At 43.3% G+C, this 27,006-nt stretch overlaps 1 protein-coding gene across 1 annotated transcript in view; it reads left to right on the forward strand.

The window, feature by feature from the left end:
* cds1 (CDP-diacylglycerol synthase (phosphatidate cytidylyltransferase) 1) overlaps positions 1 to 27,006 on the forward strand; it is a 60,799-nt gene that overhangs the window by 18,930 nt on the left and 14,863 nt on the right. The window contains exon 2 of the mRNA XM_056278673.1: positions 13,929 to 14,083. Coding sequence (XP_056134648.1) covers positions 13,929 to 14,083 — 155 coding nt within the window. The remainder of the gene's footprint in view (positions 1 to 13,928; positions 14,084 to 27,006) is intronic.

Here is a 27,006-nt window from a genome sequence, read left to right on the forward strand (position 1 = left end):
TACTAACCATGTATTTGCTCCACCCATGCACTAAACCAGCTGATTCTAATTAGCACAACACTTCAGCCAGGTAAGAGAACTAATTAGTGAAATCAGCTGGTGTAGTCCTTGGGTGGAGCATATACATAGTTAGTACTTCTACTTTCTGAAGCCGGGTTTTCCACCTCTGCTTATAACCTACATAACAAATGTTGAAAGTGTAAGTAGCCTACAGCGCTACAATATTAACTGGGTGTGTGTGTATGGGCAGATATTGGATTGCGTACAGATTATATGTGTTACCTGTTGGTTGTGATGTTGCCAACTTGGAGAAGTGGTCCAATTGTGTTTCTCCTAGCATGGCAGAAAGCCATGGGCTGGCTCTGATTGCAGGCACCAGCATCATCTAGAGTTCAGAGGAGTTCTGTACAGGTACAGGTGGACAAGCATGTCTATGATGTATGTAGACTACCAGGTCTACCCCTGTGCATTTGATCATGGTAGCATAATCAGGGGGAAGCCAGGAATCTACTACTACTAATTTCGGCTGTTCTCATTAGTGGTTGCCACAGTGGATCATCCATTTCAATCTCTTCCTGTCTTCTACATCTTCCTTTGCCACGCCAGCCACCTGCATGTCCTTCCTCACCATATCCATAAACCTCCTCTTTGGCCTTCCTCTTTTCCTCTTGCCTGGCAGCTCCATCTTCAGCATCCTTCTCCCAATATACCCAGCATCTCTCCTCTGCACATTTCCAAACCATCTCAATCTTGCCTCTCTTGCTTTGTCTCCAAACCGTCCAAGCTGAGCTGTCCCTCTTATATACTCATTCCTAATCCTGTCCTTCTTCGTCACTCCCAATGAAAATCTTAGCATCTTCAACTCTGCCACCTCAATCTCTGCCTCCTGTCTTTTCGTTAGTGCCACCGTCTCCAAACCATACAACATATAGCTGGTCTTACTACCATCTTGTAGGCCTTCCCACTGGCACCCTTCTGTTGCAAATCACTCCTGACATTCTTCTCCACCCAATCCACCCTGTCTGCACTCTCTTCTTCACTGCTCTTCTGCACTCCCCGTTACTTTGAAACGTTGACCCCAAGTATTTAAACTCATCCACCTTCATTGTCTATACTCCTTGCATCTTCACCATTCCTCTGTCCTGTTCCCACATATGTATTCTGTCTTGCTCCTACTTTCATTTCTCTTCTCTCCAGTGCATACCTCCACATTTCCAGGCTCTTCTCAACTTGCACCCTATTCTCGCTACAGATCACAATATCGTCAGCGAACATTATAGTCCATGGAGATTCCTGCCTTATCTCGTCCTTCAACCTGTCCATCACCATTGCAAACAAAAAAGGGCTCAGAGCCAATCCTTGATGTAATCCCACCACCTTGAACCAATTCATCATTCCTGCCGGACATCTCACCACTGTCGCACTGCCCTCATACATATCCAGCACCACTCTTACATACTTCTCTGCCGCCCCCGAATTCCTCATACAATACCACACCACCTCTCTCGGCACCCTGTGATATGCTTTCTCTAAATCCACAAAGACGCAATGTAACTCCTTCTGACCCTCTCTATACTTACATGAAACCGTACTGCTGCTCGCTAATCATCACCTCTCCTCTTAACCTAGCGTCCACTACTCTTTCCCATATCTTCATGCTGTGGCTGATCAACTTTACATCTCTGCAGTTACTACAGCTCTGCACATCACCCTTATTCTTGAAAATCAGTACAAATATGCTTCTTCTCCACTCCTCAGGCATCCTCTCACTTACCAAGATTGTGTTAAACAATCTTCTTAAAAACTCCACTGCCATCTCTCCTAAGCATCTCCATGCCTCCACAGGTATGTCACCTGGACCAACTGCTTTTCCACTCTTCATCTTCTTCATAGCTGCCCTCACTTCCTCCTTGCTAATCCACCGCACTTCCAGATTCACTATCCCCACATCATCCAACCTTCGCTTTATATTATTAACACTACACTAACGGTGTTTCTCAAGACATGCTGAAAATCAAAGGAAAGAAATATCAGGCCACTCATTTTATTTAATTTATTTTCTGAACTCAACCACAATCTGTTGCAGAGGTGGGTGGTTTACTAAGTATTTGGAAAGCAGCAGGGATGCACCGATATGCATACAAATATAATTTTGTGGTCTGATACTGTCCTCATGTACTCATAACCATAATCGTAAAACTACTCCGATACAACCACACCAGATACCACTTTACGATGTGACGTTAACCTTTCGTCAGTTGAGCACGTAGGTGGAGGAGGAGCAATGTCAGCAGTTGGGAGATATTTTAGGATAATAGGGTTGGGCGATATGTCAAAATGTTCCTGTCAGCCACAGTCAGCCCAACAATCGCCGATTGCCAATATATCGCCCCCTGCGGGCGCACCGACCATTTTCCGTAAATGCAATCAAGGAAGAGCTCATTGTGAAAAAAAATACAAAATCCCCTATTCGAGATTATTTTGATTTTAAACTGGATGCAACCGGTGAGCCGAAGGACCTAAATGAAATGATTTGCTGTCTTTGCAAATGAGTAGCGCTGGCAAAAGATTAATTAATGTCCATCAATGTGAAAACCTAATTTTACTGAAACATTACAGCTTATAAGCTATTCTTCTTCAAATACACAAAATAAATCACCTGGAGATCTTTGCTAAACAATAAGCTGTAAAGACAGGCTCAACAGCTGTCCGACATGATTTAGAAAACAAAAAAAAGTCCGATGGCGTCAGAGACAAACGTTTCCACTTGCAGCCTCCACATGAACAAACAGGTGGGGATAACCTAACTATGCTATTAAATGGTCAGGGTGCACAACTTTACATAGTTTTTGGTCTAGTTCTCAAATATGATTTATGAATTGAAGTTTTTCCAAGCCGACAACAACCACTAAAGATGGCTTAATTGTCATTTAGTCACTGCCCTGTTGTGTGAAATGTTGGAAATCAGTGCAACAACAACGTGCATACAGCCCAGCTCCAACTACCAGTTCCTATTCGTGCATGCTTTGAATTGCACTTTACAGGTTAATTATTTAGTGAGTTGAATACTCGAGGAGGCACACCATTAAATTAGCAAAATAAAAGGACAAAAATCACGCAAAAAATAATCGCACAAATAGAAAAAACCCATCGATTGGACTCAGCCAATTGCCAATTGCCGATATATTCGTCCAGTTGCCTGAACTTGTAGGATAAGTGATGATGACAAAAGTAGAGCAGACTGCAAACTAAAAAAATGTCAAGAGGAGAGGTCAAAAATAGCTCTTTTAACACAAGCAATTTGATAAAACATCTAACGATCCAACACAATGCCGAGTTCAAGGAGTTTGCTAATACTAGCAGCGGCAAACAGCAACAACCAACTTTGCAGCAAATACCGGAGAAGTGAGAGAAAATGTCCGGAGACAACCCATGTGCAATAAAAATAACAGAAGCTCTTACCCAGTGCATTGTGCTTGATGACCAGGCCGTTGTCAGTTGTAGATAATATGGATTTCATCATCTTTTCAGTGTATTGCAGTTGAAGTATTAAATTCCCAGCCTTAACCACATCACAGAAACAGTACTACCAAAGCTGCATGACTTTGTAAAAAAGCACATCAACAGCCTGTTGCAGTACATTTTCAGCCTTCAGCTTCACCACTGACATTTGGACTAGCAGTGTCAGCCCAATGTTTCTCATCAGTTTAACTGCACAATGGATTGATGAGGATTTTACTCCCCAGAGAGTAATTCTACAAGAAAAGCAATTTCGGGGTTCGCACACTGGCCAAGCCATAGCAGGTGTGTTTGATGATGTGCTTCAGACATGGGGCATTCTGAAAAGATTATTTGTGTTGTGCTCCGGGAAAACGCCAAAAACATAATCAAGTTCATGAGTGATACTGGACTCCCTAGCCAAAACACCCTCCAGCTGGCTGCTAAATACGGTGTTTTGGCTCAGAGAAGTGTAGTTGATGCAGTGGCAGTCGAACATAAAATAGTTGGACATTTTCAACATTTCGCCTTAGCCTACTCGTGCCTGGAAGACATTCAGATGCAGCTCAACATGCATATAACATGCATATAAGAAGACTCCAGCAAGATGTGCAGACCTGCTGGAACAGCACGTACTCCATGCTACAGTTTGTCATCGAGCAGAAGCGGGCTCTTGGAATATTTGGGTCCAAATATGAGCTCCCCAACAATCTCACCACTCACCAGTGGACACTTCTAGTAAAGACTCTATCTGTTCTTGTTCTGTTTGAGGAGTTAACCCGAAAAGTGAGCTCCTCTGATGCTTTGGCATCAGATGTGATCTCAGCTGTGACCGTGCTTCAGAGACTTTTGACCAAAGGAACTGACGAGGACCATGGCATCAAAACAATGATTGGAACCTTAGCTGCAGCTGTCAAGAGACGGTTCACTGACACAGAAAAAACTCCACTCTGTACTTGATCTGAGGTAAAGTGTGTGTGTGTGTGTGTGTCTGTCTGTCTGTCTGTCTCTGTCTGTGACTGCTGAGCATGTGGGAAAGGGAAGGATGAAAAGAAAACTTTGTCATTATGAACAACCAAAAACTTTTTACTATTTAACTTTTACATAATCAATTTACTTTATTAAGTCATTTGAAGGCAATATACTGACATTCATTCTAACAATTTCAGGCTAGCTTTCCTGTTACCAGCTAAAATATTATTTTCTCTGTTTGAGTTAGAAAGATAATTTTTCTCTCAAACATCAACACTGCCACAGAGTCCAAAGAGACAGTGATGATGCAGAATTTTTCTGGAGGAGAGGCAGACAAGCAGGGGGGTCTGGGGGAACCACCTGCCAGAAAGCTATGCAAGGCCTAGGCCAGCAGCAGTCTGGACAGTGTGTTTGATGAGATAGCAGATGAGCAAACATCAACATCACTGAGCAGTGCACCAGTGGCTGCTGCCATTCAGTTAGAGACATACCTTGGCAAGACCACAACTTCTTGGGAAGACAAACCACTGCACTACTGGGGGGTTAACAAAGTGTGGTTTCCCACTCTGGGCCAAATGTCATGCAGATACCTCTTGGTACCATGCAGTAGTGTGGAAAGTTAAAGGCTGTTTAGCTCGCTGTCACATATCATAGATGAAAACAGAAACAGGCTGACAGCTGATAAGGCAGAGACGCTTCTTTTCCTCAAAAAAAAAAACCTGCCTCTCACTTTTCTGATAAAGCCTTAGTCCTCACAGACAGCGCTAACATGATATAGCATATCATTTCAGATGTTCTGCTACAGAGGAAATCTGTGGTACTGAAATCTTCTCCTGGATCGCCACCTTGTCATGGTGGAGAAGCTTGCGTGTACTAATGATCCCAAGAGCTATGCCGTCCGGAGCTTGACTCCTGGTAGGGTCACCCAAGGTGGATAGGTCAAGGTGGAGGTTCCAGACGAAGCGCAATCCAACAAAGACCTCAACGGTGGAACTGGTGAAAGACCATGCCAGTGAAGGCGGATGAAGGCTGCAACAGAGAGTGGTCCCCGGTTGCCATGGTTCTCCATGCTACTGGACTCTGGCCACCCCCTAAAAAGGACCGTGTGGTGGCTGCAGGCGCATCAGCCTCTCCGCGTAAAAAGCTGTAATGTGCAGGCGTCCTCCCGCAAGGATACTGACAAGGACCTAGAGGGATTACAGTCATACTCGACCCCGAGTGACCGCTGATGATGATGGTACTGAAATCCACTGAATGTGTTACAGGTTACACTTAAGTGAAATGTGTGGCAGTGCCATTTTTGTTCAGGAAAACACAAAGTTGAATGTTAAAATGTCAGCAGCAGCATCATGTTGTATACTTAATTTGTTACAGTCAGAAAGTGAGGAACATCTGATGAAAATAAAACATGTTTTCAAAGCCACTGTTTAGAACTGTAGTGGTATTATTAAGTACTCATATATCGGTACTCTATCGGCAAGCACCCAAATGTAAGTACTTGAACTTGGTCTGAAAAAAAGTGCTATCGGTGCATCCCTAGAAAGCAGGACAGAGTGATTGGAACTATTATCTCTAATCTGAATTTTAGAGATATTAGTTGTGTTCCTTTCAGATGAGTGGCCTAGGCTTGGTGGCATTTATACATTCAGGCTGAAAGACAATATTTGTATGAAAACATGTTGTACCAGAGCTATTGTTTTTTGTTTTTTTTTCATGCCTTATTCAGCAGCCACCAGCCCATCCCTGCTGTCCATTATCCACACCAGTTTGGCTCTGCTCAGCCAGTTAATCTGATATTAATACACACACCAGTCAACTAAGGAGGTTCTAAGTTGGGAACAGACCTAGTGTCCAACCAGTTGTGTTGTGTCAACTCATTTTTAATCCATTCAAACCATTTTGTCTTTCCATTACGTAAAGATCCTAAATCAGAATCAGAAATACTTTATTCATCCCTGATGAGAAATTGGGTAAAGATAAAGATATCATTTTCATTTTATCGACTTTGATATTATACTAAAAATGTTATCTCCCCCTGTATTATGTAGATTAGTGGCTGGACAGACTGGTAAGGTGGTCTGTTTCCTGCCCTCAAAGAAGATGTACTATACATCATACATCACAGAAAAACTGAGAGTGTAAGTCACACTTACATCCTTTTATTCTTGGCAGTGGAACCAGACATCATATGACTAGAAGTACCAGCAGAGGCAAAGCAAGGCAGGACACAAAGGGAAGATTGTCTAGTTTGTTAGTAGCATGACAGGGCACTAGCTTCTTTTTTTATCCATCATATCAAACTGAGTTGTCACCACTAAAACTGACCAGTATTTAGTTAGTGTTTGATAGCTGAGGTTAACACGTACCGCTGGTTTACTGGAAGTCTGTGAAAATGATGCCAGGCTTAGAAGAGTGCTCAGTTCCAGTAAACCCATCTAGCTCTTCCTGATTTTTTTTTTCTCTGTCTGGCTGGCTATAGGGCTTTTCAGGCTACAGTTAATCTCTCTTGCCTTTTTCAGTCATGATGTACAGGTTCTACTGCCAGACAGGACCCTGTAGATTTCCACATTCTATGTGCAGGCATCAGTCTCTCCTTCATTAAAGCCTAAGTAGGAATCTACAGTTACTACTTCTCTCTTCTGAACACCAACACACGTGACCCCCCCCACCCCCCTTTGTCAACCCAAACTTGCCCCCAATTACAGCATTGTCCCAGCAAATTGGAACGATGGGCCGAGATCAACGACCCAAGAGCTAAATTTAAATCTCACTCTTGAGCCCCCCCTTTACCTGCCGTATATAGCACAGTTCAGGCGAAGGAAGCCAAGAAAGGCAAGAAATGTCCTGGAGTCTCTCAAGCGCAAGGGGAAACCCAATCCCCCCATGATGGGTGTGAGTTGTCTGAAGGAGTTGCACTCCATTTTAAAAATAGGCTTAGCCTCTTTTCCAAAAAAAAAAAAGAAAGAAAAAGATCCATCCCGACTTGGTGTGTTGTTAAGTGATAGGCTGTAGCCAGTGCCCTGGAGATCATTTCCATGATGGGCCACAATGAGATTTCTCCAAGTGAAGTTTTGCAGGATTATTTAATTACTAAAACATGCTTATTGTTTCGTTCTTCTCATTATGGTCATTCTTGTCAATGTTTCCTTTAAGTGAACATAAATCCACACAGGACAGAAAACCGACTGTGTTTCTGGCCGAATTTATTAATTCATTGCAAAATTCCCCCGCCACCGTCCACTATACAAGCCCATATAAGTTTTGGATGAAGTAGACTCTTGAATGTGATTGATTACCTGCCAGACTGGCTGGTGGGGTAGACAAATTTAGCTGCAACAGCCGAATATATAACGCCAGCATTTGGCTTGTGGCTGGTGATCGTTTCTCACCCTGCTCCCCCAGCCTCGAGAAATGATTGGCTTATAATAGGAATTTATAAACCACGTCAAGACGAGAACTCCCAGACAGACTTTTGAGTGAGGGCCAAAAGTCATTTGGCTTTAGACCACTCATCACTGTATAGTAAATTAAATACACAGTGGTTATTCGTCACTAAAACAGCACAGCAGTTTAGAAAGAGTCATTTCCTAAATTTATTAATTGTTTTATATATTAGTAACCCATCATTGAGATTAACTTTTGAGATTATTTGTATTGCACATTAACTGCAAGGAGGCCCAACTGATGTGGATACCAAACTTAAAGACAATGAGAAAACTCAGTCCTTAACGAAATCAGTTTTGTGCCAAAACATGTGGAAGGTTTACAATGAAAGCCATCTGGTACCAAATCTAGCCATTGCATTCCGTCTTTGGTGGTTGAACAATCCCTGCGCTTTGCTCTCATTCTCAAAAGAAATTGTTTTTAAAAGTCATACTTTGCTTTCTTTTCAGTACCAGAGGTTATAAGAGCTGGTCTGGTAAAAAGTTAGATGAGAGACCCTTGAATTTTGTGTGACATTCTGTGCAATATAAAAACGTTGTCTCTACTATCACAGCACAACAGAGGCAGGATAATTGCATAATGGACATTGCTGTAGGTGTTATGATTTCCCCTGTTCATTGTATTTTTATCCAGACAGATTCCTCAATGGCAATTAAAGTGTCTGCCTCCTAGTAAGTTGCTGGCTAACTTAGCAAGATGAAGGATATAGGCTTTCAGTTAAGCCATGCTCAGCAAGTAGGCTGACTGATCTGATCTGTGATTAGGTTTGGACAATTGAATGGGGAAAAAAGCTTTTCCCATTATTCCTGCTATTATTTTTCCCAGATTTTTCCCAAATTTAGTGTTAATTTTGAAGTTTAAGGTTGGATTTGTGTATAGATAAATGAGCACACACACACACACACACACACACACACACACACACACACACACACACACACTCACTCAACAGTACACACGTATGTGCTTGTTGAACATCTCATTCCAAAACCATGGGCATTAACGTGGAGTAGGTCGCCTCTTGTCAGCCTCCACTCTTTTGGGGAGGCTTTCCACTAGATTTTGGGAAATGGCGGTGGATTCACGCCCGTTCAGCCACAAGAGCATCAGTGAGGTCAGGCACTGGCGTTGGGGACAAGGCCTGGTTCACAGTCGGTGTTTCAGTTCATCCCAACTATGTTTTATGGGGTTGAGGGTCAGGACTCAGTCAAGTTCTTTCACAGCAAACTCGACAAACCATGTCTTTATGAACCTCGCTTTGTGTGCAGAGCATATGCTGAAACAGGAATGTGACTTCCCCAAACTGTTGCCACAAATTTGAAAGTACAGACTTCTCTAGAATGTTATAGTATGATGTCTTGATACATGCTCAATAATCCAGGTAAGAAAATCAAAGAAGGTTGAATCAGTTCATCTAGATACAATGTTTATTGACAGATACGTTTCATCACTCAACTAAGTGGCATCTTCAGTCTGTGACATCTTCAGTCTGTGACTTAAGATGTCACTTAGTTGAGTGATCAAACATAACTGTCAATAAATGTTGTATCCAGATGAACTGATTCAACCTTCTTTGATCATTGTATGATGTGTCTTTAATATTTCCCTTCACTGGCAGTAAGGTGCCTAAACCATGAAAAACAGCCCCAGACCATTAATCCTCCTCAACCAAACTTTAAGGTTGGCAGTATGCACTCGGGCAGGAACTAGCCAGGCAGATTGGTTCATCAGACTGCCAGATAGTGAAGTGGTATTTATCACTCCAGAGACTGTGTTTCCACTGCTCCAGAGTCCAATGGCAGTGTGGTGTGTTTTACATCACTCCAGCCAACACTTGGCATTGTGCATGGTGAACTTAGGCTTATGTGCTGCTGCTTGGCTATGGAAATCCATTTCATTAAATTCCTGTAGGGGCTGCCCTGTCTGTAGCCTACAATACCCATAATTCCCTGCTCAACCTCACAGATATTCTCCACCCATCTTCTCACCTTTCACTGTAACTGTATTGGTTACAGCAGTACTCTTAAGTGATGACGCAAGTTCGTCCTTAAAACCATGGCAGAATTGAAATTTTCTCTCTGGCGGTGGAGTTGTTCTCCCTTGCAGTGGATTCTACATGCACAAAAGAGATACCCCTCTTCTGCAGAATAAAGCACACAGAACAAAAGACCACATTGTATTTACATTACCACAGTCACCGGCTTTATTGTAACATAACCTAGTCTTGTTCATCCACAAACCAGTGGTTATAACCAGTTAACTTTTCCTGCAAGCAATGCAGAAGAAGAAAGAATCCAATTTATTTTGTCATTGTACAGTTGCAATGAAAATTGTTCTCTGAATTTAGCCCATCCTATTGTATAGGAGCAGTGGGCAGGTGCAGCGCCCGGGGACCAACTCCAGTTCTTCTTTCCATTGCCTTGGTCAGGGACACAGACAGGAGTGACCCCTTGTTGACAGCTATGGCTACTATTTCAATTTTCCTTAAACGGGATCCTGAGTTCTCAGTGGTTGGTGTTGAGTTGGCTGAATGTAAATTATAAACATCAGAATAATAGAACGTTCAGGACAACGAATAATTAAAAAATAACATTTATTCTCCGGTAAGCTATTGTTGTTCTTATGTCTTTCCTTCTCTCTATGTATCGGAACAGTATTACTTATCCAAGAACCAAATCCCTCTTATGTTATCACATCAACATACTGTCAAAAAGAATAACCCTCTGGAATTGCAAACCAAATACTAGAATACAGAACTGAAAAGCTACCAAATATATGAAGTGAACGCCTTAATAATTAACCTTGACCTAGTAATGAATTTGTAATATCAGACAAAGTCCTGAATAAAAGTCTCCAAATAAACAGTTCAACTCAGAGCAATTGTGAGCTATATTACCAAGCGCTTGGATTTTTAAACGATAGGGCCCATATGTTGGTGCACAAAAAAAAAACAAAAAAAACCAACAACAACAACAATGGAACAAACTCCCAATAGGAACACGGTGATAGTCAGTGTTTGAATAGTCTCCTCTTACTCACACGACCACACAAACGATTCACGAGTGGTCTGTGGGTGGGTAGATGATGCAACAGGGTAGCGTTGATGAATGCCACAAGGTCCATGCTGATCATGAAGGTCCGGCACTAACTAGCTAATTAGCTTCAGTGAAATCCTCTAGTCTCCAGTTTCCATGCAGAAACTACGGCTGGTGTTTATAGATGACTGTCCCCATGACAGTTCTGGCAAAACATCCACACTTGATAGTTAGACTATACACTTTCAGAAAGCTAGCTAAGAAAAATAACACGGTAAGCAAAATAGCTAACATTAAGCTAACTGGCTGTTGGCTAGCCAACTTCCACGGCAAACTGAGGAAGAATGAGTTGCGAAATGTCGAGATGCACAGGACTTGAAGCTGTTACAATACAATACTTGTGCAAATCCTTAGAAGTATTTCAGTCCACAAAATATTACCCGCTTCGACACTAAACTCAGTTTCTACCAACGAAGCGATAACTCAGCAAACTCCCCTGCCATGTTCCGGTACCTCCCCCTGCTGGTATGTCTGTCTTGCCCACAATTGTAGCAAAAGATTCCTGGCGGCAGAGGTCTGGACATTCTCACTCTGGAAGACGCATCCTGAGTAGTGGCTTCTGACGCTTGCTTTACGAACCCTGTCCTCGCTGTTGAACGTTCAGGGGTAGGAGTCACTGGAGCAACACTCAACAGTCTTGCCACCTGCGAAGACAATTCCTTCACTTAATTTTCTAGGCTGTTCAACTCAGACGTGACTGAGGCTTACAGTACAGTAGTGGCAGTGATGGTAGCAGCAGTTTTCACGTCTTCTCTGGTGCTGATCCAAATTTTCTTCCTCTCTTACATCACGCATCAGCTGAGAGAAGGAAGGGGTATTCTCCAGGGTGTGGCTCAGCCTTACGTGCAGTGCAACCATGTCCTGAGTGAGTGCACCCTTGACGAGCTGTTTCATCCGCGCTCGATTCATGCCTCTGGGCGCACGCGCTTCCGATGGCCTCACGGTCTCACCATCCCACTTCTGACACCAATGTCCAATGTACAATGATGAAATAAAGTGGCTTTCTTTTCTTCTTCAACTGCCTGAGATCAAGGATTGGGCAAAAGCCACCATCCTTGCTTGGAACAAGAAAATATGTTGAGTAGAACCCTCTCAATTGAAACAAACATTTTACATATTCAATGGTGCCTTTCCTTAGAAGCACTGAAATTTCCTGCCTGAGAGCAAAAGACCTCAGAGGGCCATTGACAACAAGCATTCTGAACCTGGCAAATTTTGGGGGCCGACACTTGAACTTGATGCTGTATCCCCTGGAAAGAGTTGATAACACTCAAGGGTCCAAAACCAGGCCTCCTAATGGCTTAGATGTTGCACGGAGAAACAGCTGGTGCCTGGACTCAGGGAGTCATGTTCGCCTCCGATGACCTTTGGGCAGCCAGTTGATAGGAGCCTCATGTTTGGGTGCGCTATCCTTTGGTGTCCGAAAGGCAAGCTGTTGAGGGACCCATTGGAGGTGGCCCTGCTGAAAAGAGAGGCGACTGGCTTTTAAGAGACTGAGTATTGGGTGCAGGGCAAAGAGTGCTGGTGTGTCTTGGTATAGTCAAAGTTGCCTGGCATAAGTCAGCAAACTGTTGCCTGACTTTGGTCTCTTGTGCACTATGCTCCAAGGCCTGTTGGACTGCATGTCCAAACATCTGGCCTGAATTGACAGGCAGCGTGCGAAGTGTTTTCCTGCGGCCCTCTGCCAAGGGAGACTGGGCAAGCCACACTTGGAGCCAGGCCAAGGTCAGAGTGGACATCACGCTACCAAGCTTTCTGGTCATGAAAGCAAATGCCTGTAGTGAAGCATCACTCAGGCTCTGTGTGGAGGCATCAACTCCAGCAGTCTGGAGAGTATGCAATAGAATAGGGTGAGAAAGAGAGTTTCCAGGATGTCCTATACGAGCTGGTATATCATAGCTCTTGGTAAGGAGGTCATCAGTGATTCTGCACTGCAGGGGTGGACAACAGGCATCTGGTGTAAGGACTTCATCTGGAGATACTATCAGAGAAGCAATGGAGGTATCAATGGCAGGCATTTGGTCTAACCCATATTGGGTGGCATCCTTCGTAACAGTCAAAGCTCTGTAGTCACTCAGTAGGTGGAGGACTTTGGGGTCTGGCCAGCACCTTTGAAGTTCCTCAATGTATGGGACAGAGGGTGGAACCCTGAAGGCAGATGGTTGTGGAGTGTGCTTGAAAAAGGTGCTAGAGGGAGCAGCCTCTACAGGGCAGCACCCAGACCAAGCCATGATATGGCAAAGTAAATTGCTTGCTTAACTGTGGAATGACCAACCTCAGTATTCTTCAGGGACTCTGCTCCTGACCTGTGAGAAGCTGTCATGGGGAGTACTCCCTCTCCAGTGCCTCCTGTTCTCCTGCTTCCTTATCAGTAAAAAGATTCCCAGAGACTGCAATAGACAGTGCATCCTCATCATGTTGGCGATCAACAGAGGGTAAAGTAGCTAGCCCATGACTCTCATCATAAGTCTGGAGTGGCGGGATTCTGAAGTGGCAGTGACAGCAACAGCAGAGGGGCTGCAAGGTTGTAAATTAAGAAGAAAGGCCTTAATATGGACCAACTTCACATATATCAATGGTCACCTGTTGGTTATACTACAACACTTTGGAAAAAAGGCTTTTGCATAATTTGGGGGAATGTAAATATTCAAGTGGGGACACTACACTTAATAACAGTAGATGATTGTGTGTGTGTGTGTGTGTGTGTGTGTGTGTGTGTGTGTGTGTGTGTGTGTGTGTGTGTAAATGTGCTTTCACTTAAAAGAGAGTGGTGTTTGTCTTGCATTTGTCTACTGCATTTCTCTTCCACCATTTTATGTTGACCTGCTGTCAGTCATCTTGTGATTAGGACGTTGTCATTTGGCAAATTCTTAATATCAGTGTTGAAATATATGACTGTGTGTGTTTGTGTCCTGACAGGAGGCTGATGGAGAAGACAGGCTGGGTCTGTCCGGGGAGGCAGAGGGAGAGGCTGACATTGACTCTAAAGCAGAAACTCCAGATCTCCCACCCTCAACAGACACAGACAACACTCCACAGTGTCTCAACAAGGCCCTGGAGGGACTGCCCCCCAGGTGGGTCCGTCCACCTCACCTCAGTCCACACCCAACTCACCTCAATGCCCTGCCGACTTCCACAACAGTCCTTGCCCCCCCCCATCTCAGTGCCCACCCGCCAACTCGTCAGTACCTCAGTACAAATTTAAATTGAGATGTGAAGCACATGACTGAGCTTACTTCCAGTTCATATGAGGGTGTGGAAAATAATTCACTAGGAGACTAGTAAGACGCCTTTGTTTGTCTTGATTCTGAATCTAATGTATGCACACCTCTGGAGAAAACGTCAGGAAAAAGACCTTTGGTTGAGTAGCCATTGTTGTGAAATGGTTATGTTGCCATACATTGTTACCTTTGCATCAGTCTTGCACCACTAATAATAACAAGAATAATAGTAATCATAATAATAATCATCCTCTATTTTATTTACACAGCAATTTTCAGAACCACTTTTACGAAGTGCTTAAAAAAACCCCAATATAAAATCTTGTTGAAGTGAGCTACATTTTGCTGGTGTATAGGCTCTGAGCGTTTTACTGTTCTAAGCAATTTTTTTCCCCCATTTTCCACACACCAACATAATGACAGATCATCTATTTCATGTACATGTACATGGGGGCTAATTGGACCAAAAATAGCTTGAAACCATGTGAGTTATTTGACCATGCTTCACTGCTTGACTTGCCAAATAGGGTTTTTAGATTGGGACTCTAAAACAAATGCTGACTACTATACTTAAGAGTAAAAATCTAACAGAATTTGATTGCTACTGGCTTTGTTATCCTGTTTATACAGTGCGGTTGCCATATTAAATAAAAACATTATGACATGTAACACCACAAGCATGCAAAAATCCTCATCAAACACTCCCACCAGCCACCAGCCAAATACTTGTCAGGTCTCAACATGGCCATTTGCCAGCTGGCTTGACAGTGTTTCATCAGAGCTCCAGGCCAGTAATTACTGATTTTTAGAAGCCTACTCCATTGAAAAACTGATAAAAAAGAATAATAACATGAAATATATATATGTATAATCTTTTCCCCAATTATGAAATGGCATGACAGTATGAGAAAAGCCTGATTAAGCGTGCAGAATGCTGATAGTCATTGCACTAGGAGGGAAATGCACTCTCTGCCTCTATGAGCACATTCAAGGTGGCTATCAGAGACAAGCAGGCACAATTCGCGAATTGGTTCCCTTTGTATCTGGTTAGCTAACTTTCTGTTCTTGCACACACAAAGCTATGTTGCTTAAGCTTCCATCTGCTTAACGTTGCAAAGCCAGTCCACAAATTTCGCTTCACCCGTAGTGGTCTGACAAAGCTTAATAGGTTTGTGTCAGGGGTGTCATCAGTGGGGGGTGGGGTGGGGGGGCAAAATTACCTCACAAATGATTGTATCAGCTTTTAATCAGTCAGAGCTTTAATTCCCATGATGTAGAACTGGAGCATCACATTTCCAAACTTGCTGGTATGTTAGTAAACGCTGCTACCACTAGCGGGTCAGTCCAGCTAGTTATAATGTCTATACACGGTGTTTGCCATCTTTGTAAATGTTTTTGATGAAACTAATTCTATAGCAGCATCAACACTAACTTCTCCTAGTGCAGCAGCATCTCTCATCTCATCTCATCTCATCATCAGCCACTTCTCTGGGGTTGGGTCGCGGTGGCAGCAAACCAAGTAGGGCACTCCAGATATCCCTCTCCCCAGCAACACCCTCCAGGTCCTCCTAGGGGGATCCCAAGGCATTCCCAGGCCAGATTGGATATGTAGTCCTGGAGGGCGTGCGCCACTTATTGGGGCATCACATTGCTCAGCCTCCCTGGGAAAGGCTACTCTAGGGTGCTAGAAAGGAGGCGCCGCCCGATTGTCGAACCTTGGATCCAGGAGGAACAATGCGGATTCTGTTCTGGCCATGGAACAATGGACCAACTTTTTACCCATGCGGAAATGCTGAGGGAGGCATGGGAGTTTGACCAGTCAGTCTACATGTGTTTTGTGGACTTGGAGAAGGCTTCTGACCGTGTACCCCAGGGTACTCTGTGGGGGGGGTACTGCAGGAGTATGGGGTACCAGGGCAGTTGCTACAAGCCATCCGGTCCTTGTATAACCAAAGTGAGAGCTGTGTCCACATTCTCGGCACAAAGTCAAACATGTTTTTGGTGGGTGTCGGACTCCGCCAAAGTTGTCCCTTGTCTCCGATTCTGTTTGTCATATTCATGGACAGGATCTCAAGGCGTAGCTAAGGTGAGGAGTGTGTCTGTTTTGGGAGCCTCAGAATTGCATATCTGCTCTTCGCAGTTGATGTGGTTTTGTTGGTTTCATCAGAACACAGCTTCCGCCGTGCACAGGGGCGGTTTGCAGCTGGTTGTGAAATGGTCAGGATGAGAGTCAGTACCTCCAAGTCTGAGGCCATGTTTTTCTACCAGAAAATGGTGCGTTGCTCCCTCCAGGTTGGGGGTGAGTTGTTGCCTCAAGTGAAGGAGTTCAAGTATCTCGGGGTGTTGTTCACGAGTGAGGGGAGGATGGAGCGGGAAATTGACAGGTGGATTGGTACAGCATCAGCAGTAATGCGGACGTTGTACCAGAACGTTGTTGTGAAGAGGGAGCTGAGCCAGAAGGCAAACCTGTCAATTTACCAGTCAATCTTCATTCCAACTAGGGCTGGGCGATATGGCCTAAAAATAAAATCTCTGATTTTTTTTACACCAAACTCAGTTTACGATTTTAATCGATTTTTTTCCTTCTTAAAAACACACAACAAATAACAAAGAAATTATTCAAACCAAGTTTTGCTTTCATTTTTTTTGATTTTCCCTTTTGGGATTTGAACAAAATTTCCCCTTAGGGTTAAAGTGCAACAAAACACAAGTCTTGAAACAAGCGTGTTAACAAGATGGCAGGCCCTGCCATTGTAAACAGCAGCAAAAATGTAACATTTCAGCACCTTTCTACTGGCTTCAAACAATGTCCCAACTTACAGGGACCTGATCTCCCAGTTTCCAAAACATACCTAAGAAAATGTTCACTTCTCTGACAGTGATACAGTGCACCTTTAAACCAATGTAAAAAAAAACATAGAAGTGCTTCCTCTTGAAAAAAAAATGTTTCTGATAAAACACTTTTTGAAAACATAAATTTAACATGTCAGATTACATGCCATTACAAAAATAGATAATTTCCCCCATTGGGATTGATACAGTGCAAACAAAACTTTCATTTAAGTTCACGTGTTGTGCATTAAACAAAGGTGCCTCTTGTATACAAAAATTATTTTGTCTCGATTTTGAATCCTTGAATATGTATACAAAATCAAACATCTGCATGCATTGCGTAGTCAACATCAAATTTTAGTAAATGTACAGGACGTGAGGTGCTTGCAATGCTGTCTTTAGTTTTTTTTTTTTTTTCAATTTTTGGCAAGGAATACAAGCCTATCTACTACCTCTGGCTTGAGGCATATCCTGTTGCATGTAACAATGCCACCTCCCATGCTAAAAACCCTCTCTGACGGGGCACTTGTAGCCGGGATGGAAAGGTATTTCTTGGCCAGATTATTGAGCCTTGGGAAGTTGGTTCGTGGCGCTTCCACCACTGAAGTGGATCAGTGTCTGGATCTGCCTCAGGGGTCAACAGGTAGGTTGCCAGCTCAGTCTCTATTTTCCCTGCTTCTGACTGGCGGGGAGATGGCAGTGGCACATTCTTCTTGAAGAAGGAAGCTAAAGTCATTTTCTTATTCGGTGGAGGCTGTGCTTCTTGACACACCTGCACAGCTAGACCAGGCTGCTGTGGTGTACTTTTTTCAGCAGGCACAGGCAGAGACATCAGCTCAGTGACAGCCCTTTTTTTGACTTGTTCCACATTGCCTGGGTCAATGTAGGTTGTTCGGAACCTGGGGTCCATCAGTGAAGACATGTCTAAGAGTTCATCCGTCACAGGGTTGCTGAATTTGTCATCAAGGTACCGAAGAATGTTTGTTTTTATAGTTTCAGTGAGCTCGGTGTCTTCCTCCTCTGGCTGTAGGAGACTGGTTTTGAACAAATGGAGCACCGGTTTAATGTAGGAAACGCTAACATAAGCCTCCCCGGACAGGGCGTCAGGAAAGTCTTGGAGTGGTTTGACAGCTTTATTTATGGACTCTAAAACGTCAATGTCTTGCCAAGTGGGCACGAGATGCTGACTTTTCTTGTCTGAGCCCAGGACACGGGCTATGGCCTTCTGTTCCAGAAATCTCTGTATCATTTTTTGTCGTGAACCCCGTCTGGTCGGGGACTCAGTTATTAGCTGATGAGGGGGTAGATCAAGCTCAGTCTGTACTTCACCAATCTCTCTTCTTTTTTCCAGCTATAGGAAAAGGCAGCAACAGCCTTTTTACAAACCCCAATGGCACGTTCAATCCGTGGGTCCTTCACACCATTCTCTGTATAATAAATAAATAAAGAAAACACAAACAAAACAATTTTTACTGTGGCATGAACTACATTCACGCACTTATTCTTCAATGTGTCACAACAAGTCATTTTACACATTTCACCATTTTATTGACGCAAACGAAAGACACACACAAACACAGGGCATGTGTGCCATTATGATGAATCGTGCCTGTACATTTAGAGTAAATGTATTAAATTGATTAAAATGCATTAATCATGAATTATACATGTGAACATCATGCATTAAGGGGGCTTGTAGCACCCAATGATGTAATAATTTCCTGATAATGTAATAACTGATTGAAAATGTAATAAAACTCAATAATGTAATAAATGGTAAATAGTAAATGCAATAACACATCCTGCCTGGTATTGTAATAACATTTTTACTGATAAAGTAATATCTTATTACGTCACTGGGAATTAAATACATTTTCAGGTCAACCATTTTTTCCACATCACTTGAATGCATCATTAGACTGTTACCTATAGCGTTGTGCAGTCTATGTCCAAAGCACTGGAGGTTGGGCCACTCATTGTCTTTGAGAGCTTTGATTATGTTGGTGCCACTGTCTGTTGTCATACAGATGAGTCGGTCTTCAGCAAGGTTCCAGGAGTTCAGAGCATCTTTTAGCCCCTGCCTGGGCAATTATCTCACTTTTGTGATCCTCAGGGAAATGCGCTGTTTGGAGACAGACGCTTTGCAGAGTCCAGTCAAACTCATGTAGGGCTGCATGGTTCGGCTGGACCATAAGTATGTTGTGATGGAGTAAAACGACACCTCCTGCAGCTCTCTAGCGATCTTTTCCCGTGTGCAGTTGTACAGGTGAGGCAAGGCAACTCCGGCAAAATACTTGCGGCTTGGTAGTATATACTTGGGGTCAAAATTTTTTAACATGTGGATAAACCCCGGCTTTTCCACAGTGTAAATGGGGACCATGTCTTTAGCCATATGCAGCGCGACTGCATCAGTAAGAGTTTTCCACCGTGTCCCTTTCTTGTCGTAAGGGACACAATGTGAAAAGGAATCGGCTAATGTGGATTGTTTTTTAGCGGGTGTTTGTGGGCTGCGGTCCTGTGAATCCCACAGAGAGCAACATTTCTCCCACTCCGCTGCATGCCTCCGCTTTAGGTGCTGAAATAAATTCATCATACCGCTACCTTTAGTTGCAAGAGCTTTAGAGTAAACTTTGCAGTAGGTCGTGGTTTGTTCGCTGTCGGACGCCACAAAACCAAACCAGTTCCACACCACCGAGGACACTGTGCCTTTTTTGGGGACGAGCTCATCCTTGCTTGCTGCCATGTGCATTTGTGGAGAAGCGGGGGCAGTGGGGCAGTGCACTCTGACCTACGGGAGCTCAAGAGGAGCGCCGGCAGTGGAACTTCATGAGAAAATTGATTTTCATTGAAATTAAATCGTCCTTAATTACAAATTCTAATTCCAACCCTCACCTATGTTCATGAGCTTTGGGTAGTGACCGAAAGGGTGAGATCGGGGCTACAAGTAGTTGAAATGAGTTTCCTCCATAAAAGGTCTGGGCTCAGCCTTAGAGATAGGGTGAGGAGCTCGGGCAACTGGAGGGAGCTTGGAGTAGAGCCGCTGCTCCTTCGCATCGAAAGGAGCCAGTTGAGGTGGTTCGGGCATCTGATTAGGATGCCTCCTGTGCGCCTTCCTTTGGAGGTTTTCCAGACATGTTCAACTGGGAGGAGACCCCAGGGTAGACCCAGAATCCTAGTGCAGCAATTGTTGTAATTTTCCACATACAGCACTGGTTGTTGTCGTCATAATCCAAAACGCTTCTCATACCTCGCTGATTAGTCTAGTTTCCAGCTGCCACGCACAATTGATTCTCTATAGATACTTTCCAGACCGGTATCTCGTAGCAAACTGAGCTGAGCTCATGAGATTTAGGCTAGTTTGAAAGGCTACCATCTGCTGGCTAAGTGCCAGGGAACCAAAACGAAGAGAAAGACATTGGATAAAAAGTTGAGTGGGAGAGACAGATAAGACATGATGTGGCAAAAGATGTGTTCTGTAAAATATGCAGAGGCAACAGAGGTAAAAGGTAATTGATAAAAGAATTCTATCAAGTCTCACTGTTATGTCTAGGACTAGCCCGAATCTCTTGTTTTATACTCCAGATAAATCAGTAATTTCTCTTTTGGAATTGTGCGTATGGTGTGTATGTGTGTGTGCGTGCGCCCACACATGTATCCATCCATTTGCCCAATGTTAGAATGGTACTAGATAACTTGCTTTGTTTAAATTATTCATTGAATTCACTTTGGTCGCATAGTGTGATGACAATCGCTGTTCAGATCACTTCCCTAGAAGCCTTCCTTCGCCATGCATTTTGTCTGCCATCGGGCATGAAACCTCCTGGGAAATACAGGGGTTGCTTTGAGGCATTTATTTACTGTTTCACCATTCAATAAATAATAAATATCTCTTCCGGCCGGGGTAATTGGCCAGGTACAATTGGGGAGAAAAGTGGGGGGGGGAATCACCCCCCAAAATAAATAAATAAATAAATATCAAAGTCCAGCAATTTTACGCTAACTTTTCTGTAAACAGTCTTTTGAGCTAAGGCTTGTTGATAAATGCATGTGTGTAAGAAAAAACCCTCTGTTTTCTGTGATTGATGCAAAAATTGCGCGTGTGTGTGTATGTGTGTTGAGTTCAAAGTTGAATCGGGCGGTTAAATGGATCACCTGCTCGACTTTGCATGTTATCCATTGGTTTTAATTTCTACGCTCACAATTACGGCACTTAGGAGCATAATGTAGAGTACACCACATTGGTCTTTTTGTGCTGGGGGACCCGATCCTTGGGGTAGACCAATTTCTGGTGCAGCGTGTTTTGGGGTTTGAAAGCAACTGTTCCGACACTCCCGCCACATACAGAATCCCCATTGGTTTACGCTCAGACAGCTGTTGCCAGCAGTCTCGAAGGAGATGCATCGCCACTTCCGTGAGAAGGTGAATCTAGGCTGAACCACTGCTTTTTCCGACACACACAGAGACGCATTCATGTGATGAACACAAGCCAACTCCGCCCCCCTCCCGAAGACAGCGTTTCCAATTATTGCTGCTTCATCGAGTCCAGTCATAGTCGGGTCTGACGAGACCGGGGCGCAAACCCCAGTCCCCAGTGGGCAACTGCATTGACACAAAGCCGATGCTTAGACTGCTACACCACCGTGGACCCAGTATGTGTTGGTTTACGGTAAACATCAACAATCAAATGCCCCCCATAACCACTGCAATTTCACAGTGTAAGAAGGCTAGCCTGTCATTTGTCACATACTCCCTGGTGAGCTTGATGTGGTTGTCCACAGAGTTAATGTGATCGGTGAAATGTGGTAGGTCCTGAGATTTAATTTTAACCCAGGTGTCGTCCACAAATCTGAACCAATGGCTAGGTTGTGACCCTGGATAGGATATGAGAATCTTCTTTTCCAGATAAACTGATTCAACTTTCTGTGATGTTCTTACCTGGAATATTGAGCATGCATAAAGACATAGAGAGGGGGAGCTTCACTAAAACCTAATGCTGGGTAAGCCTTTTAAGTAGGGATGCTCCGATCATTGTTTTTTGGGGCTGGACACCAATTGCCGATCACCGGAATCAGAATCGGCCGATACCGATCGCTGATCACAGGGTGGGTAGGGGGGATGGGGATCTTCCATTTAAAGTGTTCTATTTATTGTATAGCATTATTTATTTATTTACTATTTATAGCAATAAAAGTAACAATTCTTAACAGCACTGCAGAAATATAATTAAGAGCTGAGAAAGTATCATGAATTGACAACTGTTTATTTATTGGAAGGCAACATGTGCAACATATTCCATTTTCTTATTAGGTCATGTAGATTATGAAGAAACTGAAACCAATATAATAGCCTATGCTCGGCTAAAGAGCAGTTTAGCAAATATTTTTACCTTCCTATGGAATAAAAGCTAAATGTGCTCAACACTGCTATGTTTGAAAGCATAAGAAACCATTATAGCCTATATAAGATGATAAAAATCAATTCCAATAGATGAAACAAATACAGGGCCTTTCTATATTTAGGCCTACTACAAATTTAGACGATATAAAACAGCAACAAAGAAAGGCTATATAGCCAAGTACTGTATAAAGCATTCCTCAACATTTACATATTTTTACAACTTGCCATGGCTACCATTCTTTAGCTTAGCCTCCTTCTTAAGCACAACGGCAAGTTTTTCCTTATAAATATAAGCATTGCTGCATTTTTGGAAGTCAGCCTGTTCTTCTTTTCATCTACAACATTTGCCGCTGTGCTGAAGTCGCTCGCTATCTACACTTGTGCATGGCGCTCAGAGGTAGGTTTGTGCTGCTTCTGCGAGTGTGGGGAAGCGGCTTTTATTGTCTTGCCAGAAAGCAAGCGGCTGTCCGCTTTGTGGAATAACTGGCTCTGACAAGTAGAAGTTCATCTGCGATGTGGTTTGGTTGCTGGTGTCGCCACCATGTTCCACATCTTCATCCAGTAATTCAGCACACATAGCCTGCAAAGAGCCAGCTCATAGTACTTTCTCTGGGGGCTTGGAGCTGCTCACCTCCGAAATGTTCGCATCATACTGCCGTTCCTGGCCGAGGCCTGAACGAGCAGCAAGGATACCCGAAAGCAGAACATGAAGCTGTGGCTTGAGTGTGTCTGGGAAATATCAGTTTTTATACCTTTTTATTAACAAAAAAAAGCAAACAGGTCTATTTTATGCATTTTCTTAGGTTAGGCTATTTGCTGACATTTACTGACATTTGCCTTTCTTATTAAAATGCTCAACTCTTACAAGTGTTTCTGCTTATTTTTAAAGCAAAGTTATAATCATTTTAAGAAAATGACATAGCATTCCTTTTACCAAAAGCCTACTTATTTTTTTATCAGTCATTTGGCCTACGTAACAGAAATATTTACATAGTAGGTCTATTAATTTTCTCGCCTCAGATCGAGAATTGTAGCAACTGCATACAGGCGCTCAGATCCAGTGTCACTGAATCGCTTCTGGATCGCTTCCAACAAAGCGGCTCTTGATGTTTTCATGCCTTGGTCCGTCTCTGCTGCTTTCTCAAGGAGATGCGTAAGAGCTCTAATGGATGGTATAACATCTGCGGCCAATGCAGCTGATGAGCTGATCTGTTTCGTGAGCTCTTCGAATGTTGCGAGCAGGGAAATCATATTTTCGATTAATTTCCACTGATTGCCGGAGAACATTGAAGGCAAGTCATAGTCGGCTGCATAAGCAGATAGTTCCCGTTTCTGTTCTTGTAGACTCTGTAGCATATACAGGATCAGAAGGAACATGTCACTGAATGCGAGAGCCAGAGCCCCCAGTCTGTGTGACCCTGTGAATTCTTGACAGTGAAGAACAACGTTGTGTTGTTTGAAGTTTTGATCAATAAAGTGTGCAGTTAAGCTTGACATGGACATGGGACATGCACTCGAACCCCAGCTGTCACTTGTAAAACTAATTGATGTGACGTTGTCCTTTAAAATGCTGTCAATATGTGTATACACTGGTTGGTATAACTGCAGCAGGCATATGCCTGTGAAATATTTATGCCCTGGAAGGATATAGTGTGGATCCAAGAAGGTAATAAGTCGTCGGAACCCTTCATCTTCCACTACAGAAAGAGGCTGCTGATCAAGCCCAATGAATTCCATTATCTTGGCTGATATTTCTTTTGACTTCTTACTGTCGCTCCTATAGGATTCCTGCTGCTTAAATGTGTCCCTAACTGACAACTGAGTAACGGAAGACTGAGTTGCTAAAGGGTTAACTCGCTTTACTGACTTTGCGCCGGCTTGCCTTTCATACTCGCCATATTCTTTGACATGATGAATTCTCAAATGTCTAATGAGGGTCCGTCCATCCAGCCATTATCCAAACCGCTTATCCTTACTCAGGGTCACAGGGATGCTGGAGCCTGTCCCAGCACTCATTGGATGGCAGGTGGGCAGACACCCTAGACAGGCCACCAGTTCATCACAGGGCCTAATGAGGTTCATGGTATTAAAATGTCATTGTTGCGTTCCACCATGAGGGATTTCTGCTTCACACACATTGCATATAGCGATTTTGTTATCTTTTTCGGACACCTTGTAGAACTGCCAGACCAGTGAAGCCATTTTAGCGAGCTTCTTTTGCTGTGCACAGAGAAAATCTCTCACGTATTTTGCATCATCTGATCGGCTCTTCCGATTGGCCTTAATGGACAGCTCCGTTCAAACTATTTAGAATGAAAATCAGCCGATAAGGATTGGCGGCCGATTGATCAGAGCATCCCTACTTTTAAGTGTGCGAAACGCTGTTATATTCTTCCTTGTTACAGTTAAAAATCATTGTTTCTCAGCATAATCTATACCATAGGCCATAATTTTCTGGAATGGAATCAACCTTAACATCAGCTCTGGACTGCTATACTTGGCAATCTGTACTATTCTGAGCTCAAAACACATTGAACGAGAGTGAACCTGGCTTCTCTGATATGCAAATGAGAGTAAAGGGCTTGACCAGTGGACGGGAGCCATGTCACAGGGCTTAAAGGATCATGTGAGGGACAACAGTAATCCCTATGGGCTCTGGAGCCACTGTACTGCAGCATTGAACCTCTTCTCTCAAGGACCAGTAGATGAACAGAATGCAGAGAGAGAGAGAGAGAGAGAGAGAGAGAGAGAGAGAGAGAGAGAGAGAGAGAGAGAGAGAGAGAGAGAGAGAGAGAGAGAGAGAGAGAGAGAGAGAGAGAGAGAGAGAGAGAGAGAGAGAGAGAGAAGAGAGAGAGAGAGAGAGAGAGAGAGAGAGAGAGAGGAGAGAGAGAGAGAGAGAGAGAGAGAGAGAGAGAGAGAGAGAGAGAGAGAGAGAGAGAGAGAGAGAGAGAGAGAGAGAGAGAGAGAGAGAGAGGAGAGAGAGAGAGAGAGAGAGAGAACCTTACAGACAGAGGGATAAGGAGACGAGAGGAAGGGAGGACAGAGAGCAGTAGGGAGTGAGTGCACACAGGAGAAAGAAACGGATGGAGAAGCAGGCATTGAAAAGGTGTGTACAGGAGAGATTGATGGGGCGGTAGGGATGGTGATAGAGAGAGCTAGAGACAGTGAGAAATGGAGAGAGAGAGTCTGAATGAACACGGGGCTGGTGTGCAGCAGCAGAGCTTTTTTTTTTTTTTTCCCTGATGCAGCAGTTTTTCCCTTCATTCACATAAACCAAGCAGCAGACTCATTCCAGTGGGGGGCTGTTTTCTGCTCTATTGTTTGGCTGTGAGGCTGCAGTCTGTGCAGAGCTCTGCCTCAAAACAACATGCTTGGCACGTGTGGTTAAAAAATGCACCAATCAGAGATCTCATAAGCTGTAACCTTACTTAGAGCCAACATTCCGATTTCTTTTCCTGTTTGCCTATTTGCAAGTTACTCATTAACTCTTAAAATGCCATGACCTTTGAGTCAAAGTCAGACTCCTGCAGAGAATGTCTGTAGTTTAGACGGTGAGCCTGACAGCAGCTTCGTGTCATGGCTTTAGATGCAACTTAGTACTTCACTCCATTTTGCTGATTTGGTGCAGTAGCAATGAAAGTACATGGTATAAAGAAAAAAGAGTTAACTGTGCAGGTTTATAAAATATTCCTTATTTTAATTTTTAATTTATTATATTTTATTATTTTGAGCAGACACCTTTACAAAAAACAACTCTAACAACAAAGAACTTTACAAAAATAAACAAACGAAGGTGATCATTTAGAAACTACACTGTATATCCATTTTGGAAGAGCATAGAGAATTGCTATTTATTAATATCTTAATATCAGAAAAACAGACATTACATCACTACATTATATTGATGTCAGAATTCATATGAGGGAGGGTTTTAAGATGACAGGGAACATTTTATGTTGTATTCTATTTTATTTGATTATATTATAAATATGCCATCATTTAGTCTGAGCAGTTGTCACACATTTGGAATTTGGAGTGAGTGAATGAATCAAACTGAATGCATTTGATGCTTGATGAGAAAATATATGAGTGATGGACTAGCTCTCTTTCTCAAAATAAGCAGTATTGGATTCCCAAAAATCATTACATCATCAAGGGGGAGAATGTAGGACTTGCAGTGGGGGACAGGGAGCTTGGGGGGGGGGCGTGTCCCTTATTTCTCCACATAGAAGGCGGCAGCCCTACGACAGACATACAGGCAGAGACTTCTCCCATTTTAGTTAGCTAGGTAGCCGATGGTCATAATAACATAAGCTAATGTTGAGTCTCACAGAGCTAACTTGAATGCGATAGTGAACGTCAGCAAGTTAATTTGTTGATCCATAATTTAGCCAGCTGACCAGCAAGAAAATGATAGGCCACAACACGATTTCTTGCTGCTGGGAGCTCCCTGCACTTTTTGTTTTAAGATAATGAAAAAGTTCTCTTTTAATTACACATATGCTTACAGGCATTTCAACAAAGTTTGTGTTGGAGTTTGTTATCAT

This window comes from Lampris incognitus, chromosome 1 (assembly GCF_029633865.1).
Source record: "Lampris incognitus isolate fLamInc1 chromosome 1, fLamInc1.hap2, whole genome shotgun sequence".
In the NCBI taxonomy this organism is placed as follows: Eukaryota; Metazoa; Chordata; class Actinopteri; order Lampriformes; family Lampridae; genus Lampris; species Lampris incognitus.